The sequence below is a fragment of the Lepisosteus platostomus genome, chromosome 3, assembly GCF_059453375.1.
Source record: "Lepisosteus platostomus isolate fLepPlt1 chromosome 3, fLepPlt1.hap1, whole genome shotgun sequence".
Lineage (NCBI taxonomy): Eukaryota > Metazoa > Chordata > Actinopteri > Semionotiformes > Lepisosteidae > Lepisosteus > Lepisosteus platostomus.
This window is the reverse complement of record NC_142613.1, coordinates 971,567-990,197: the sequence shown is the minus strand read 5'-3', so window position 1 is coordinate 990,197 and position 18,631 is coordinate 971,567. Positions and strand designations below refer to the sequence as shown.

At 50.5% G+C, this 18,631-nt stretch overlaps 2 protein-coding genes across 8 annotated transcripts; both read right to left on the bottom strand.

Annotated features, from left to right (window-relative positions):
• Positions 1–14: 14 nt before the first annotated feature.
• LOC148673997 (uncharacterized) lies at positions 15–4,486 on the bottom strand. 2 transcript variants are annotated; one of them, XM_088623684.1, is made up of 7 exons: positions 4,372–4,486; positions 3,179–3,206; positions 2,787–2,947; positions 1,711–1,785; positions 1,068–1,185; positions 631–727; positions 15–186 (listed from the first exon to the last, which is right to left on the bottom strand). In XM_088623684.1, the coding sequence occupies exons 1-7, from the start codon at positions 4,462–4,464 to the stop codon at positions 132–134; spliced, it is 627 nt and encodes a 208-aa protein (XP_088479810.1). In that variant the 5' UTR covers positions 4,465–4,486; the 3' UTR covers positions 15–131. The 2 variants fall into 2 exon arrangements, with proteins under 2 accessions (XP_088479810.1, XP_088479809.1); XM_088623683.1 differs by lacking the exon at positions 15–186 and having other exon boundaries at positions 484–727.
• Positions 3,491–17,721, bottom strand: LOC148673996 (interleukin-17 receptor D-like). Of its 6 annotated transcripts, none has more exons than XM_088623665.1 (13): positions 16,685–17,721; positions 15,590–15,656; positions 14,736–14,894; positions 11,872–11,990; positions 11,085–11,208; positions 10,442–10,477; positions 10,186–10,230; positions 9,831–9,976; positions 9,613–9,687; positions 8,373–8,436; positions 7,981–8,085; positions 7,106–7,293; positions 3,491–6,745 (listed from the first exon to the last, which is right to left on the bottom strand). In XM_088623665.1, the coding sequence occupies exons 1-13, from the start codon at positions 16,784–16,786 to the stop codon at positions 6,197–6,199; spliced, it is 1,779 nt and encodes a 592-aa protein (XP_088479791.1). In that variant the 5' UTR covers positions 16,787–17,721; the 3' UTR covers positions 3,491–6,196. The 6 variants fall into 6 exon arrangements, with proteins under 6 accessions (XP_088479791.1, XP_088479789.1, XP_088479792.1 ...); XM_088623663.1 differs by having other exon boundaries at positions 9,613–9,690; positions 16,685–17,720; XM_088623666.1 differs by having other exon boundaries at positions 8,373–8,433; positions 16,685–17,720.
• Between the last annotated feature and the right edge of the window lie 910 nt (positions 17,722–18,631).

Here is an 18,631-nt window from a genome sequence, read left to right as displayed (position 1 = left end):
CGTGCACACTCTGCTGGCTTGCAGGAGCTTTATTGTTTCTGGGGCCTCCCGCGCAGACAGCTCCGCGGGGCGAGCCGGGCGCGGGGCGCGGCTCTCTCGGCGCAGGTCCGTCCTCGGGAGCGGCTCCGCTGTCAGGCCTGCAGGACAGACACGGTCCCCAGGCCACCCTGTCCCCAGCAGCACCACCTGCCAGCAGGACAGCAGAGACAACAGGGCCCTCAGAGCAGCTCTGAGCAGAAACAGTTCGAAAGGTGAAGGGGAGGGGGATGCGTCGTGGGGGGGCACAGTGGTCAGCAGAGCTGGGGCCCCGGGTTCAATTCCTGGGGTGCTGCCTGTGTGGAGTTTGTATGTTCTCAACATGTTCATGTGGGTTTCCTCCCACAGTCCAAAAACATGCTGGCAGGCTAACTGGCATCTGGGAAAACTGGCCCTGGTGTGAGAGTGGTGAGTGGACTTCGCCAGGCAGATACACGCACACAGTGTGGCTCCAGCTCCTCTGCACTGGATGAAATGGTTAGGAACTGGATGGATGGATGAATTCATGATAATCAAAAGGAATCAGACAGCTTGCATGTGGCGGGGCACCGAGGCGCTCTGTAGGCGAGTGGTGACTCGTGAAGCAATGCCGACCTCTGGTCCCGGTGGTAGCTGAGTGCCCAGAACACGGTGTTCAGTATCAGTAGCAGAATCAGGAGGCCAGTAGAACCCACAATCCAGGGCAAGACACCTGCAGGGACACGGAGCAGTGAAATAAATGCCCAGGGAGTGAAGGAAGTGTGGACGAGCAAGCTGGGCCAATAACGGTCAGTCTCTTCACCTCGTCTCCCCCTTTCCACCACGACAGAGAAACAGATCAGTGATTCCAGCACGTAAACATCCCAACACCAAGTCCGAAAGAAATGTCCATTTATCCACACCTGCATGTTTCCCTCCTTGCTGCTTATTTGTAATAACTGTTGTATAAATAGTGATTTTGATGACTTCCAGGATTTCCTGTGACAGTGGTCTGGTGTGAAAAAAAAATCTAAATTTCTGCACAGCTAAGAACCCCTGCTATTGAGACTGACCTTCTAAGCTGGTGCAGTTATCTTTGGTCCCGTTCACAAACACGTTGTTCTCATCTGTAGCTGCAGGAAAAGTGAAACTCACTGCTTTCCTTATAGCATCCTCAATATCAGCTGCAACCTGTCCCAGAGGCCAGAGTGGAAAAACAGGTCAAGAGCTCACATTGCACAGTGTGCAGAGACAGTTCCACACTTTGAATCTTCTCCAACATTCTGTGAATCTGGTGATGACGCTGTGTTAATTACACCTGACATAGCACTCTCACGCTCACCATGACAGATGGCGCACTCACTATAACATCCTACTCTCCCACTGTGACGGACTGCACAATTGCCACAATGGATTGTAATGTCAATGAGATTGCACACTTAATAAAATGTATTGCACACTTACTGTGACGGACTGTACTATCTGTACTCTTTTGAAATGCACACTCACCATGGTGGAGTATACACTCACTGAGACAGATTGCACACTAACCATGGTAAATGGATTCTCACAAGTGCTGACTGCGCACTCATTGTGACGGACCGCACTCTCACTGGAAATGCACACTCACTGTGACCGACTGCACTCTCACTGTCACTGACTGCACTCTGGAACTGGAGCTGACTGCACACATATTGTGTTGGACCGCACACTCACCATGATGCTGTAGGTTCTCCCTGGCTTGAGATTGTGAAGCACCGTCTGTCCAGTGATGTTGAGAGGGCTGACCAGCTGCCGGACAGGGTCAACATTTCTCATGTCGCAATGAAGCAGAGCCACCAGCCACCCACAGATTCCTCCCCACAATCAAGGAAGTTCACCCTCGCATAGGACCTACTGACACCATACTAATAAAATAACATGCTAAAAAACAGCTATATACAGTAATGATGATCTTGTGCAGGTCATTAGAAGCTTACACAATTGAATTGACAGATCGTGGAGAAAGGAATTGTCTATACAGCAGGTCACATCAGAGGCTATCGATGGTGATCAGACTTCACCTGACTAATCCAGGCATCAGCACCCAGAAAGTCAGCAAATGGTGTCAAATCATTGTCAGGATCTGAGATTTTTCTTAGGAGGATCAGTGTGTGTGTCTCTGGAGCCAAGTGGATAGATGCTAGATTAAGCCAGAGGTATCAGTGTGTCTTCACTTGTGTTTTTAATCAGTTCATTACGGCTTATCTGGGCAGTTTAAAAGCTTCTCCCAGCATTTCAGATGCTGGTGATATAAAACGACATAGAAAATGCAGAAACACTGACTAGCCATCCAAGACCAAGAAATTGTGCAAGTGACACACTAGTGAAGTTCTTCCAGATTTTTAGATAAAAGTTTTTTTTCCTAAAAGTAAAGAAGGGTGCTATCAAGACGAGAGAGATGACAATTAGGCATGAATCTGGGTAGGTTGGGACACTCAGGATGTTCCCAGGAGTAAGAGGCATTTAAACATTGTACAGAAATTGGGGGATAGAGGACATGGCTACAGTGTTTGTTGAAAGTGTCAGGTACCCTGCGGGAGCATCTGAAATCTCATCAGACACAACCTCCTTCCGGCATCGTGAATCCCCTGTAACACGCCTCGTACCCCCGAGACGATGCACATGCTTGCACGAGGAGGAGAAGGGTTGGGCACACGGCTCTCTCCATCACCGAGGAGCGCTCGTTAGACTGCGTTAGCAGTGACACCGCGGCCCCCCACCCATCGTGCTCTCCTGCCCTCTGCACTCACCACTCGAGTGGCCTGGACTTTCGCAGGCTTGCTCTGTCCCTCCCTCACTTCTCCGTGAAACACGACGTACTGCGGGATGTTGAATTCCGCCGGGGCGAGAGAGAAGGACACGAGGACATCGGCTCCTCGTGCAGTCACGTTGATTTCCCCTGGATACCAGGCTGGGCAGAGGCAGAGGGAGAGGAGGGGTTAAAGGTCAAGGGCCCGGCTCACACAGTCATTCCAGCTGCGAACACTTACACGTCAGTCGAAATGCCCCAATTCATCAGAGACCCGTGTGTGTCCCACCCCTCTCCAAGAGAGGCCCAGCACCCTGAGGAGCAGAAATTCACCTCCCGCCTTTGCCAAAATTCCCGGATGGGGTTAAGGAGAGAGGAGAGAGAGGGAAGTACCGTTTGCGTGCATGGCCTCCAGTCCGCTCTGCGAACGATAAAAATTCGGCATGAGAACTTCCATTAGGAGCAGGTGTGATCGCCCTCGTACCCGCAGCCGACGGCCAGTCTGAAGGCAGGGGGTCGTAGAGATGTGCAGCTGATGACCAAATATTGAGACTGCACTGGTCCACCTCAAGATGAAACTATTTGTGTGGTAAAATCTATGAAAAAAGTAACTTCCTTTGCTCTGTACTCTGATGCCCTAATTGGATACACTAGGTTTCAAAGCTGCAAGGCATGAACGAAAACAGCAAATCAAAGAAAAGGTAGTTAAGGAAAGCAGAAATGCTTTATTAATGAACTTGGCTTTCAAATACAAACATTTTATGAACCAAAACTCATTTTGCTGTGGAGCAGGGATTCACATTAGGGCAGAGGCATCGTTCCTCCTGGATCCGAGCCCAGCCAGGGGGTTAAACCTCTACTGGGTCAGCTGAACACTTTGGCCAGCTCAGCCCTTTCTAACAGGCGGAGACACGGAAGCTCTGAGGACTGGAGCCCCACAGTCACAGCAGAGAGAGGGGGTCACGGAGTGTGATGCTGATGTCAGGAATGACATTTATACGCCTTTTTTCCAAACTGTTGCTGTTGCTCATTTTTGTTAAACCTTTCTCAGTAGAACAGGATATATTGTACAGTTCTGTACATTTGTTTACAATCGCAGTTCGCAATCTTCAGGCTTTATAAAAAGCGTCAAGACCAGGTGGTCGGTAAGTGTTTCAATTAGGAGCAATAAAAACCAGAGGCCCTGCCTGTCTCTCCCAGACCAAGGAGACCCATCAACTATATCAGACAGATTCCTGAGGTACTAGAAACTCTGCTTCTGAGTGGAGAGCAACTTCTCCCATAATCCACACTTAACCTGACATTACTTAAAGGACAAGAGAAAAACATGACAAGCAAAACCTACACTGCTCCAGCCAGTCTCTGCATAATTAACATGAGATTATCAATTTACAGTTATTGATACAAAACGATCAATACACAGTTATTGACACAAAATTCCGTTCTTGATTCTGGCAGATATGTTTTTGCAACAACCCAGAAGTTAACGAGCCTGATCGATGACCACACCACCATTGGATATAAATCAACCAGCACAGCTCTCTGACAGAGCAGAAATTGTATGATGAGAATTTAGAATCACTTACGGTCGCTGGCAGAGTCGCCACGCACAGAGCACAGATAGCAGAAAGGAGAAAGCAGCGTGAGGCAGCCATCCTGCACACCCGCCTGAGGTTCATCTGACACACTTTCTCTAACGCACTGAACCTGCAGATGTGCTCTGAGCTCTGCCCTCCCCTTTTCAGAGAAGATCGTCACACAGAGGCGAAGACCTTCTTCCTCAAGCCTTCGTCCAGATCTGCAGGACTGCCTTGGCAATGGGGTTATCTTCAAGAGGCAGAGTCTTCAAGAATTCTTGCCTCTGAACTGGAGTTCATGCATTGGCAATCTGAAGTCATTCATCAGTTCTGATTAGATGTAGCCCTTGGATCTGCACAACTGGGGCAGCGTGTGGGTCTCTCAGTCAACACTGCGGACACACTGGTGCTCAGCACGACCCACAGCAAGCCGTTGGCACCCCGGTCAGCTCCAGAAGGTCCGGTGCAATGCTTGATCAGTTCTGCACTCCTGCTTATAGAACCTCAATCACACTTGATGGGAGCCAAAGATGTCTGGAGCAGAGGGCTCAGCCTGCATTCCAGACGGGCTGTGGGGGTCTGCGACAAGCCGCCCAGTTCTGTTGTTGACAGCAGACACCCTCCCCTCTTGAAGAAACAGCTGAATCTGCAACTAACCACCAAACGGGCCAGATGTGCTGACTGGCACCTCTCATTCGCAAACCAGTTTAATGTTCAGATGGGTACCATTATTAGATGAGCTATAAAACACATTGTAAAAGTGCTGTATGGGTAAGTGTTAAAAACAGCAGCGGTGCAGCCTGTGCTGGGGCTGCTTTAGTAACCTCTGACCTTACGAAGCCCAGAGATTATTTCACTTTGCCAGCCAGCACTCCCATCCCAGCGCTGCGGAGCCCAGAGCTGAGGGCATCAGGACCGCAGGTGGGAATACGTCTGCAAGTGAGACTCACGCAGGAGAAGCAATCTCATGCCATTATCCATTCTAAAAATTCTTACTGCCAAGATTACTTCAAATAATATTGAAATACTCTAGACACGTCCAAATCAAAAAGATTGAAGAGACAAGACGTTATTTCAAAGCCGAGACCAGTCGAGTGAAAAATATTTTTTAAAAATCTCAAATTCAAATGATCCTCTTGTGGTCTTTGTAAGAGACCTGCTCTGCTGTGGGAAATGACACCGTGGTCTGAGATCACAGGTCTTCAAACCACTGGCGCTCCTTCCTCTCAGTCGCAGAAAGAATCTGTATCTGCCTCAGCCGCAGAGTGTGAGTGCACAGCGTCTCGAAATCAGATTTCTGCAGAAACAGGATGCGGACTGGACTGACAACGACACTTACATCACCAAAAGGAAAGGCTTTGAAGTTCTTTTTACTACAACATTGTATCTAAATAGAGCTCCTTTCCTCAGCGCTGTCTAAATACAGCATGTCTTTCCTCACAATGTGTCTAAGTAGAGTTCTTCTTTCATCAATTAGAGCTCATTTTTTACATTTCTGATTAGGGCTTATCTTTCTAGAAAGTACTGAATCTAATTAGAACACTTTTTTCTTCAGCACTGTGTCTAATAGTTAATTTTTCTACATTTCTAATTAGAGCACGTCTTTCTAGAAAGCACTGCATCTCAGCGCTGCGTCTGATTACAGTATTATTACTGTATTATAGGCTCATTAGAAATATGTACCGGAACTACTTGGAAGAAGGTTATTTCCTAGATTTCAATAGGAACCGGCACTCTCACACGGAAAAAACGCTCCTGCAGAAACGCCAGGCTCTGCTCATCCTGCACCTCACTGGCAGGGCCCGTGTCAGGGCCCCGCGGGGCGAAGGCAGTGTCAGGGCCCCGCGGGGCGAGGGCAGTGGACAGGGGCCTGCGGGGCGAGGGCAGTGTCAGGGGCCTGCGGAGTCCCATTGATGGCGCAGTAGAGCAAATACCCTGAGCGGACGAGGTAGTAGTCGTCCGGGGCGATATTGCCGACATGAAGCCTGTACCCAGGCTGGTCCAGGCGCAGGGAGTGCAGATGGGAGAAGAGTTTTGGGAAGTCCTGCATCAGCCTGTAGTGGGCGGCCAGCTCCAGGACACGGGGGATCTGTGCGTCGGCGCCGTCCTGAGAGAAACTCACAGTGATGAACTTGGAGAGGTCCCCGGAGGTCAGGCGGGCCTGCAGGAGCTGCTCCCCGGCCAGAGAGGTGGCGGCCAGGAACAGGCGCTCCTGCTCGCTCGCCAGAGGCTGGGGGCCCGGGGGTCCTGTCCGATCCGCCGACTGCTTCAAGCTCTGCGAGCAGAGCACCATCACGAACCGGCAGGAGCCAATCCGCTCGCTCAGCCAGGTCATGTGACCTTCCCTGGCCATGGACAGCTCCTCCCACAGGTCAAGGGTCACCTGTGACCAAGAAGAAGCGGGCTCCCATCAACACCTCACTCAACCGTTCAGTGGCTCATGTCAACTCATTTCACGTCTCCTAATGAATATATAGGGAATATTAAATTCTAGTTCTGACATTAATGGAGATGTAACAACATTCAATTTGATGCAATTAATCTGATTATAAATAGTGGGCATGATCTACATCTTAGGCTGCTGATTCAAGTAATGTTTTTCAGTTGAATAATTTGAGAACCCAGCCTTATGATTCTTTTTCTTGTATGTCTTGTATCTCAGTGGATCAAGACCCGATCCTGCTTCTATCACCTACTAGACCTGAGGGAGTCTGGGACTCCTGGCTGCCTGCTGGGCGCCCACCTGACAGGCGCAGTGCAGCTGCAGGTAGGAGGCCAGGGCCAGGGCCAGTCGGGTGTGCTGCGGCCCCCCCCAGGGGGAGTAGCAGAGGAAGATGCTGGGCGGTGAGCTCTGAAGGCAGCTCTGGGGCGCTGGAGAAGAAGGGGAGCCCAGGGATCCGAAGAGACCCTTTCTCTCCACTACCAAAGGTCCTGCAAGAATCCAGTTTGTTCAGTTCAGAATGCACAACAGTCAGGTGTCCATCAAGCAATCTTGCATTGGCCTCTGGCCCTGTCTCTGCCCTCAAAGCAGCCCTTGTCGTTTGGCGTGCCAGTCCCTGCTCAGGGGCACTATGGCGCCACTCTTGCTTGTTGAAGAGCTAAAAAGCTATGGGAGACTGGAGGAGAGGGCGAGAGGCTGTGGGAGACGCCCTTTGCGAATACGGGCTGCTCCCGTGGGCGGACGAGGAGTCTGATGAGGTTAACTGTAAAGGCTGCAGCTCTCCAGTTTCAAATTAACTGCGTGCCTGGCTTTCAATCAAAGGATATCTAATAACAACAAGGTTTAAAGGTCACTGATTCATCGTACTTACAAAATTACACAACCTGGCGAAATCTGTTCTTTTGCAGGAAAGAGTTTGAACCATGTAACAGTGGTAAGAGACAAGGACAGATGTCATTTCTCTTGCTCAGTTGTCTTAGAGCCCAGACGTCTTCCTGCTGGAAATGTGGGCCATTTTGACATGACAGAGGCAGTATGACCTCCGTTGCTTTCTCAGTGGGTGGGCAAGAACATGTGCAGAGGCCTTTGTGTCTTTAATCACACCGAGCGCCAGTGAAGGTCTGCTTCCTGTCACTGAAACCACAGCAGAAGCCCCTTCAGGCTGAGGCTGGTCGTACCTTTCTGCATCAGGCAGCGTCTGTGCACACAGACCTGCAGAACCACAGCCAACGCCACCAGCAGCACAGATGCCACAGTTACTACAGCAAGGATGGGAAACTCATCTACAACATTAGAAGCAAGAGGTTAATTATTCGTAGACGTATTTTATCTACAGTATATGCGCAGACATACTCAGTTCCAATTCCATGATATGAAAATCATCACACTTAACAAATTAACAGAACACACAGGTTTCAATCGCGAGTGGCATCATTTAAGGTTGCAACTGACAATTATTTTTTTCAAATGTTTATGAGTGCCTCACTACTAATCAGAGCTCCAGGAGCTCTCTTCGGCTGGGCAGCTCTGTAGCGAGCCCTGCACTGCTGTAGCTCCGTGTGGGACTCACCTGGCTCCCTGAGATGGTACATCACCGCTTTGCGGGTGGAGTCGGGAAGACTGGAAAAGATCTGCTGGGAAAAGAAACCAGGGGTGCCCAGGTGCACAGGCATGGGCTGCATTTAACACCTTTCATTAAAACACAATGTCTTCCTGAATGCTGTCCTGGTGTGTACTGGTTTTCTAGGAAATTCTGCAAAATGCAAGTGGGAACTTTAAATACAGCATGAGAGTACTGCTTAAACCAGGAATATAATACACATACAGTAAACAATCCTGTTTTATTTGGGAGCTATAGTAACAATACAATAAAAAGTCCTGTTACAGTAGGAGCTACACTCCCAGTACAACAGGAGCTCCATTCCCAGTGCAGTAGAAAAGTCTTGTTTTAACAGTCGAACAGTCTTGTTACAGTAGGAGCTACAGTCCCAGTGCAGTAGGACAGTCCTGTTACAGTAGGAGCTACAGTCCCAGTGCAGTAGGACAGTCCTGTTACAGTAGGAGCTACAGTCCCAGTGCAGTAGGACAGTCCTGTTACAGTAGGAGCTACAGTCCCAGTGCAGTATCTCAGTCCTTTTACAGTAGGAGCTACAGTCCCAGTCCAGTAGAACAGTCCTGTTACAGTAGGAGCTACAGTCCCAGTGCAGTATCTCAGTCCTTTTACAGTAGGAGCTACAGTCCCAGTCCAGTAGAACAGTCCTGTTACAGTAGGAGCTACAGTCCCAGTGCAGTAGGACAGTCCTGTTACAGTAGGAGCTACAGTCCCAGTGCAGTAGCTCAGTCTGTTACAGTAGGAGCTACAGTCCCAGTGCAGTAGGACAGTCATGTTACAGTAGGAGCTACAGTCCCAGTGCAGTAGGACAGTCCTGTTACAGTAGGAGCTACAGTCCCAGTGCAGTAGGACAGTCCTGTTACAGTAGGAGCTACAGTCCCAGTGCAGTAGGACAGTCCCAGTGCAGTAGGACAGTCCTGTTACAGTAGGAGCTACAGTCCCAGTGCAGTAGGACAGTCCCAGTACAGTAGGAGCTACAGTCCCAGTGCAGTAGGACAGTCTGTTACAGTAGGAGCTACAGTCCCAGTGCAGTAGGACAGTCTGTTACAGTAGGAGCTACAGTCCCAGTGCAGTAGGACAGTCCTGCTATAACAGGGGCCTGCCTGAAAAGCCTGGAAGCAGAATGAGGCCTGGACCTGGGGCAGTGTGGTGATAGGCGTGTGCTGGAATGAGCAGCATCGCAGCGGGAGCAGCTCACCTGAATGCAGTAGTCAGTGCGGGGGCTGAGGTCGTGCAGCAGCACCTGCAGGGCGCCCTGGAGCTGCAGCGGGTGCTGCTGTCGGAGGGAGAAGACAGGACTAGCAGGGAGGACAGCTGTGTGCACAAACACTGATTTTCTGATAGAAATGGATGGACCTTACAGATGTGAATGCAAATGTAAGCATAAACTGTATATTAAGGGTTCAAAACACCTACCACAGTCACTCTTTGCCAGTTGACTTCCTGGCGTCTGGTGTACAACACAGTGTAGCTGGAAATTCCATAGCTGTCTGGGGCCTTGGAAAACGTGACGTTCATCGTGGAGCCCGTCCCTGACACGGTGATGTTCTCTGGGACCCATTCTACAACCAGAACAGAACCAGACAGGCCCACCTGAGTGCCTGAGCCCCCTCTTGCTTCTTCTGCCTCTTGCCACATAGAAAACACTAAGACACTGTGCCAAGGGAAACCCTTTCAGTCTTTCAGCCACACCTTCGAACGACAGCAGATCAATACGGACACAGCTCTATCGCCTTTAGTGTGTTAAAGTGTGTTAAAATGCAAAACTTACTTCTGATGCAGGACTCCTTGGCATAACCATCATAGTTCATGCAATCTGCAAGAAACAAACAGGTGAAAGAATAATGAACAGACCTGTAATATTCACCGTAGGACTTCCAGCCCTTTTCCTATGCAAGACCTTCGCCAATCCCAGGCGCAGTTCACTGCAGAGAAGAGGCAATATCAGGAAAGCCAGTCCCATCCAGAGCCACACACTAGGCCCCGACTGCAGCCCTGCGCTGAGGCTGTGCCGACTGTGCACTTACTGCTGCAGTAACCAGCATCATGCGTGTCTTCACATGCTGCAAGGTAAAGGAATGAGGTTCATGGTAAGTGTACATATAAAGACAATCAAGCACATAAGATATACAGTACTGCAGCCCAGCACTCTGATACTGAGACACTGAGCACACTGCAGCCCAGCACTCTGATACTGAGACACTGAGCACACTGCAGCCCAGCACTGTAACCCTGAGCTACTGAACACACTGCAGCCCAGCAGTCTGATACTGAGACACTGAGCACACTGCAGCCCAGCACTGTAACCCTGAGCTACTGAACACACTGCAGCCCAGCAGTCTGATACTGAGACACTGAGCACACTGCAGCCCAGCACTGTAACCCTGAGCTACTGAACACACTGCAGCCCAGCAGTCTGATACTGAGACACTGAGCACACTGCAGCCCAGCACTGTAACCCTGAGCTACTGAACACACTGCAGCCCAGCAGTCTGATACTGAGACACTGAGCACACTGCAGCCCAGCACTGTAACCCTGAGCTACTGAACACACTGCAGCCCAGCACTCCCACAGTCTCTCTTTATTACACATCTTCATGCTTCATTGTCAAGCTTACAGCTCTCTACTCAGTGTTGAGTAGAGCCGGGCAGCTCCGAGCCTGCTCCTACCTCGTGATGTGTGCGTGGCGGTGGCCGTCCTCAGCTGGTACGTGCTGGCGTGTGGAAAGGGGTACGCGTACAGCAGGAGACTGTACGCAGTGCTGAACTGGACACACACGAGGGCGCTAAACTCCTGCACAGAGAAGCAGAGAACCCACAGCCTGAGATGTCGGAGAGGAAGAGATTAGTGAGGTTACCTGCTCTGTCACACACTCACACACCACAGGAATTACAGTCTTACTGCCCCGACTCATCACGTGCAACAGCACAGAGTAAACATGCCTCTAAGCAGGGCTTTCCGGGTGAGTTCTGTGCGTTCAATCTCAGCAGCCCCTGACAATGCATGAAGGAGACTGCTAAGTAAACCAGAGGCAACATTTTTTTCTACTTACTTTACTGACGCAGCTTCAAGACTTTAACAGGTTTTACACTAATTTACTGCTTCCCAAACTTCATGGCTTCATGAAAGCTGAACAAAAAGTACTCAGTCAAAAAATGAATAGCGTGGGACTGTGATCATCATGTGAAGACCTGTCAGTGACAGTTATCTGTGGCCTTTCACAGTTCAGATGATTGGTTTTAATAAATAAAACATAAGGTTTCACATTTCAGACCATTTTGGACTTCTGACTTCTCTGCTGAGCCTTCAGGATAAAGACTGTGTGCCACAGCGACAGTACAGGATCAAACTGTGGTGCAATGGGAGTCTGATCTCCCTGTGAATCATGACAGCCGCCCCCTCCGGCAGTGACCGCAGCTGGGACTCAAGCAGCTACAAGAAAACCAAACATCTCACCATACTGGCGTCTCCGGCATCCAGCTCCGCCGCTGTCCTGAGCGCCAGCCTCTGGCACTGAACATCACTGCCATCCTCCGAGTGCACCCGCACGTAGAAGCCTCTGAGAAACTCAATGCCTAAAGATCCGCTCGCAAGAGGAGGAACAAAGTGCGGCTTTAATCTTCCACGGGCTCTGCTACATTTATTTCTCTGCACACGTACTTCCAACAGTTTCATTCTGTCTCCCTGAACAGCACAAAGACACAGTGAAAAATCATGACAGCCTCATCGCAAACCCAGCGACTGCTCGATTATGGGGTTTTCAGCATGGGCAAATAGATTCTTCAGCTGCACCCACTCAGTTTGCATTGCAGTTCAGATTGGAAGTGCTGGGGGTCGATGTCTTTATCCCTGCCACCTGGGCCGTGTCTGTCTGTGTCTTGTGTTTGGAATTTATTCCAGCTGCGGTGCTATAAAGTGCCTGTAAAACTTTGACATTGCACAGCCAGTCTGGTTTTAACATTCGCTGGATCTTTTCAGGGTCTTTTATAGGAAAAGGAGAAGGGTTCCTTGCAATGAGGGAATGGACCAGGTGAGAGAAGAGCAACCAGGCAGAGATCAGGGAGACATGAGCAGAGACAAAGAGCAGGTGGGACTCTGCACAAAGAGGTGTGGGAGTCTAGAGCAAAAACAGACCTTGAAGCCGGATTTGGATTCAGCAGCTGACTGCAGTGCAGACTGTAACCAGTAACCAGGCTGCAACATTCTTGTTCTCAGCCTGCCTTAATAATTCACCTTGCCTGTGTGTCAGTTTAAACTTTTTTGGTCTTCTAGAACCACAGCTTATTGCAGTTTTACATTCTTTCAGATAAACAATACATATTTCTGGTTCGGACATGTCTGCTTTCTTACGGGTGGGGCCAGCAAGACCCCAGACTTGGCTGGACAGCGCCTCGAAGAGGAAGAGCTCAAGCCCCCAGAAGCCAGGCTCTTGGATGGCTGCTCGTCAGCAGGGAAGCTCCTTTGTCCCTTTCACATTCAGTCTGCTGCGTGCACAGACTGGACCCACATCCCTGCCCACGGCTGAACCAGCAGCTCAGGATTAGAGGCACTCAAAACACAAAGAGAGAGAGCAGTCAGCCCAAGACCATCTTTTCTGCATTGCGAAACTCCTAATCCTGTTTTTATTTTTATTCCTCCAGCTGAACCGCAGCTGGAGGAATAGAAATAACAAAAAAGTTACATGCCTGCGATCCATTATCACCGCAGAGGGACACCTGATCTGTCTAATCTCCCTGGAGCGCTTTGCAATTTCCAGTCCTTACTCCCGCCTGAGGTGTCAACTGAAGACAATCAATGTCATTATTTTCTGAAATAGCAGGATTTTTCTTAAGGTCGTTTGCAGTTGGCTACAGAAGACAGTCACGTCATTAAAGGCACAGACGCCTAGAAATCTCCTAGAGCCTGGTGCCAAGTACGACAGTTATGCAGCTAATTGAACAATCAGATGGGAGCTGTCACCAATCTAGAGGGTGGTGATCTGAGGGTGTGCACACCAGCGGGTGGGCTTTCACTCCATCTCCGGTCTTATCGCCCGTCAGCTGATCGTCGGCTCAATGGGACCAGTTAAAAACTTCCCAAAGGCCTTCAAGGTCTGGCACTGTGTGGCACAACCATGTTTGAGTTTGAAGAATAAAAGAAAGGTTAAAAAGAGGAGGTCATTCAGGTAGTTTCTTATTGATCTTTGAAGGTAATTCTTTGAAGGGCTGTGGGAGACTTGGACGGCGTGCCTGGGCTGTTGGTCCAGACGCTTGTTACTCTTTTTGGCCTTCTGTTTTCAGTCACATGTTTCACCTTCATTTCAATGATCTCGATTCCATCCTTCTTTTTGAATGCTAGCATCCATGAGGGAGACCTGGAAGGAACCCTGAGGTACTGGGACACAAAGCAATCACCGGTACCAGACCTTCGGGTGTCCTTTCAGAGCTGTGTCAGAAGCCCTCAGAGCTGCAGGAGAACTAAGATTCACAGTGAGGACAGAACGAGTCTAGCTCTGCATGTTGATGAGTTCCGGATCTGTGGAACAAGCTGTAAACAAACGTACACAGACATGTCTAGCAAGTTATACTCTGCGCGAGATTGATGGGTTTTAAAAGGTTGTCATTTCTGTTTGTTTTTCACATTATGTTGAAAAAGAAGGCAGTCTGGGCATGTTTGGCCACCGATCTTGGCACTCAGAGTACACAGCAATGCTATTCTGAATAAGCACAAAAAGCACTGAAGACTGGTTGCACAAGGATTGGCACAAGGTGACCTGCCCTCACAACGTTCATACAATAAACTAAATTTCCATGTCAGAGAAGGACATTCGTTCTCTTCTTCTCCAATCTGGCACATCTGCACCCTCGGCAAGAAAGCTTGATGATTAGAAAGGTAAGAATGCTTATCCCCGCAGGCACTGCTAAGAGGGAACAGGCTCTGGGGAGGTGTTCTGCATGAATTATCTGTACGTGTCCCTATTCTATCTCTGCATTCAGCCTTCAGGAGCTGGGTTTGCGATGGCAGAGAACAAACACACAACAACCACACGCACGGCCTTGGACAACAAGCAGGAAAGACAGCAGACCCTGATGCCACTCATATTATGGCCTTGTCAATTACAGCGATATAACAACGACATTACAAGGTAACGCAGGAAAGCTAAGCATGACAGTAAAACAAGGCATGGGATAAGCACACGTGAGTGCTAAGTGCTTGTGCGCAATGGGAAAGATCTGTCAGAGGAAGCAGAGCCCAACTCAATCAGACCAATTGGGAGCCCACAGCTCCTGAGTGCTTCCTTCCCCAAACCCTGCCCTGAGGCGCAGTGGTCAATGCCTCACCTAGAGGGCTGGCCTTCCACCCCAGGAGTAGGGCCTCTTTCCTAGGGCACTGGCTGCTGCTGGTGCTCGTCACACAGAGATCCTCTGGAGGCCCAATCGCCACATGGCACTGCTCACTAGTCCCGCCTTCTTCGGTACAGGGTGAGGGAGTGCTGCAGCCTTGGGGGGCAGCGATGAACACATGAGCCTGGCGCAGAGAGCCACTGCGCGCTTCCACGACGAGAGGCCAGGGGGCCCTAAAACACTGGGCTTCTGTCTGTGGTCAGTGAGTGAGGGGAGACAGTGCTGGAGCCATTGTCTCCAGTAAGGTGTCTGTTTCACGGCCGTCAGCGTTGTGTGTTGGAGCACACATGACGGTTTGCAGTGGCTGTGATGCAGACCCGGTTTTGGGGAATAAGAGCACAATGATAACGAAGTATTCACACCTCCCACCCCCAGTCCTAACCCCCTCTGGACTCTCACCCTAAATCCATACATGGTGCACCCGGGTTCCAGAGCTCCTTTCTCTCTCAATGTGTTTACATGGCAAGTCACTATGAAAGTGCAGCTGAAACTCTGCACACCTTGACTGAGACAGCCCAGTGCCTAAACACTCTCACTCTCGCCGCTTATGAGCTTTTGTGCCAATTATCCTTCTATCGGCAGCCCCACCACCACCCAGACCGTTCACGGCCGGAGACTGATGACCTGGCTGGCTGGCGAGAGACACCCCAGCCAGCACAGGCGGACTGAGTCAGGGTCAATCACCACCGGGCATTCCCATGAGGCCTTGCCAGAGAGCCCCCCCCAGCCCCCCAGCCGCGTCCGAGCTCGGTCAGAACTGACCGCCGTCCGAACTGCTGAAGCTCACTCACTCTTCACGATGACCTGCACAACCTTGCCGCTGCCACTTGTCCTGCGCCCGTCGTCCGGTTCACTGACCTGGGGCGGAGAGCAAACAGAGCAGTCCTGAGCAGCTGGGACTCCAACATCAGGGTGAATTAAATTGCAGTGTCGTGCCCGCCCTGAAGGGGGTGCACTAGAGTGAGCCAGCTCTGCTGTGCCAGTGGGCCACGCCCCTTCCGCCGGTCACTTGAGGACGGTTGCCATGGATATGCAATAAGACAGGAAGCTTGTGTTACCTGTGAGTAATTCCGTCCTCCCCCATCTCAGGTGGAGCGAGCTTCTCGAGCTCTGAGCCAGCAGTGCTCTGGACTGCTATGTCCCCAGTTTCCTGAGCTCTGTTGTTCAATTTTCTTCCCAGATTCTTGGCCCTCGGGCCTCCCTTGTGCTTCGCTACAGTGCTCTCTCGATACGGACCTTTCCGGCAAGCCCCGAGCTGGATTGGGGATGCCCCTGTGTGCTGACCTCAGTGCCTGCCTGGACTGTGAGCCTGTGCTGTGTCTGCCTGCTTCCCTCCACCCCACCTGACTCCCTGCCTGCTCGGGAATCCACCTCTCGAACCTCAGATCACTGCTTTGATTCATCCCAGCTCCCCAAAGTCCCCAGCTGCTGTTTGACAACTCTGTTAATACTGCATTCTGGGCACAAGAACAGGGGGACTTCAGATGACCTCAGGTAAAGTAATTGTTCTTTCATTTGAAAGTCAGGCTGAGGATAATCGGCACAACACCCTGGACAAGACTGCTCCTCGCTTTGCTGCAGTGGGTTTCCACGGGAGCAGGGCTCCTGCGCACACAGCCCTTGTAAGGACAGTTACTACAACACAGAAGCTCAAGGCGACGCGCGTTGCTGCTTTTTAACCGTGAAACCTCGGGAATTTTCCCAGCACAAACAGAGCGTGTTCAACGTTACAGAATGTAGAGCTTTTCTTCAAAGAGCACAACAAAAACAAGGTTAAGAAGGAAGAGTACTCGGTTATTTAAACTAGCAGCCGGGGTTTCACCCGGAATCCTACCTGTGGGAAACGCTTCCAGTTTCTATTGAATAAGGTAAACAAAAGCCGTCACCTCTTTACCACAGTCGACAGGGCAATCCGCCCCTCTGGCCAGGCCGCTGAAAGACGCCCACAGCAATCCCCAAAGAGCAAAGTTAGCGAAGAGCTCTGCCATTTTATCCAGGACTGCCGCTCCCTGCCCTCGGCGACCCGTTCCTCCGCCGGCAGGAGCTCCGGCTCGGGAGAGTGCCGCTGGGACGAGGACTCAGCCAATCGTAAACCCGGACAGAGGTTTTAAGTTTCCTGGGGGAGGAAACTTGAGGTTTTGTGTGCGAGCTACTGCCGTCTTCTCTCGCGTAGCGTGTTTCCTGAAGCCAGTCGCTCCTCGCTCCCCGTCTCTCCTTTCCTGCGGTTCGCTCTGCAGACAGACCCGCTTCTTTCCGCTGTTTCAATATTCAATCATCCCTGGTCTCATTTACTTTACGCTTGTTTACGATAAAAGCTGAAGATCTGGGTTATAAGATCTAATGAACAAACAGTATTTCCAACTCCAGTCGTTGTTCTTTTTTTTCCCAAAAAACAAACAACAAAAACGCTTTGTGTTTTGTTACGACACGGGCTGAGGACTCCAGGTTCAGCTCTGATATGTGGAAGCATTCAGCTGAAGAAACCCTTTATCCTCTGTGCTGCATGATTATGAGAAACTGGGCTGTGTGTGGAGTGTGGAGTGTGTGGAGTCTGAGGCTTATAGGTGGTGCAGCAGTTGTGAAATCTCATGTCGCTGAATATTTTCACAAGATCTGTCTCAGCTGATGGTTCCCCAATAAACACCCCCACCAGCTGGAGTGACCAGGCACGGGGCTCTGTGTCCAGTCACGGGTCACTCGCTGTGTCACTACGGAGCGCTGCCCTGGACTGGCAAAACAGCTCCTAATGTAGCCTCTATGAATTGGCTACATTACTCTGCTCTCCTCCCCACTGAGAGCTGGTGTGTGGGGAGCGTTCTGGCGCACTATGGCTGCCGTCGCATCATCCAGGTGGGGCTGCACATTGGTGGTGGTGGAGGGGAGTCCCCATTACCTGTAAAGCGCTTTGAGTGGAGTGTCCAGAAAAGCGCTATATAAGTGTAAGCAATTATTATTATTATTATTACTGGAATGGTTTATCGTGTCACGACGAAGGAATTGCAATTGGTTGATTTTTTAAAGTTTAAAAGTCCCCGCAACGCCAGTCAAAACAGCAGTAACATTTCAGCAGGCGAAAACACGATTTCAATCTGAACCGTTGAACGACACCAATTAAAAACAGTACCGCGAGACGAACAATCAAAAATCACCACACACGGAGAGGATCTGGGCTTTATAAATCCCGCACTGACCCGCTATAATCCTCCAAGCAAGCGGGTGCAAAACAAAGCTCGATGCGACGTGACCGTTCCCCGTCCGTCCGTCCGTCCGTCCCAGCTCCCAACTCCAAACCCGGACAAAGAGATGCAGGCGGGCCGCAACAGCAAAAACACGGGGGCCCGCCGCTCTCCGCCAGCCCCAGGTCATCAGGGCGACCCGGCCGGGAACCGCTCGTAACAGCAAAGAGAAAAGAGCTTCAGCCGCTGGGACACCCCTCTCCTCCTACAGGTGTTTAGGGCTCTGGGAGCTGCGTAAATTCCGCTCCACTCCCCGACCAGAGTGACGCGTGTCTTCCCCGCTAGGAGGCAGCATCGCGCCATTTTCTACCAGCGGTGACCCTCCTCTCTGCCCGGAACTGACCGCGGCGGACTGTCCTCGGGGTCCAAGCCCGCTTCCGCACACCGGCCCCCCGGCCCTGTGCGGTGATGATGGTGAATTGTTCCTTATAATCGTTACTTTTCTCTTTGCGTTTTAGCGCAAGTCTAGATATTGTTTTTAGTTTTGTTTGCAAAAAACAGAACTGTATCGACATTCCGTTGGGAAGGCAATAACGGTAGTCAATAGAATCAATTTCGTAAAAACCGCTCAGGTTAACGCACAATATTGACATACTC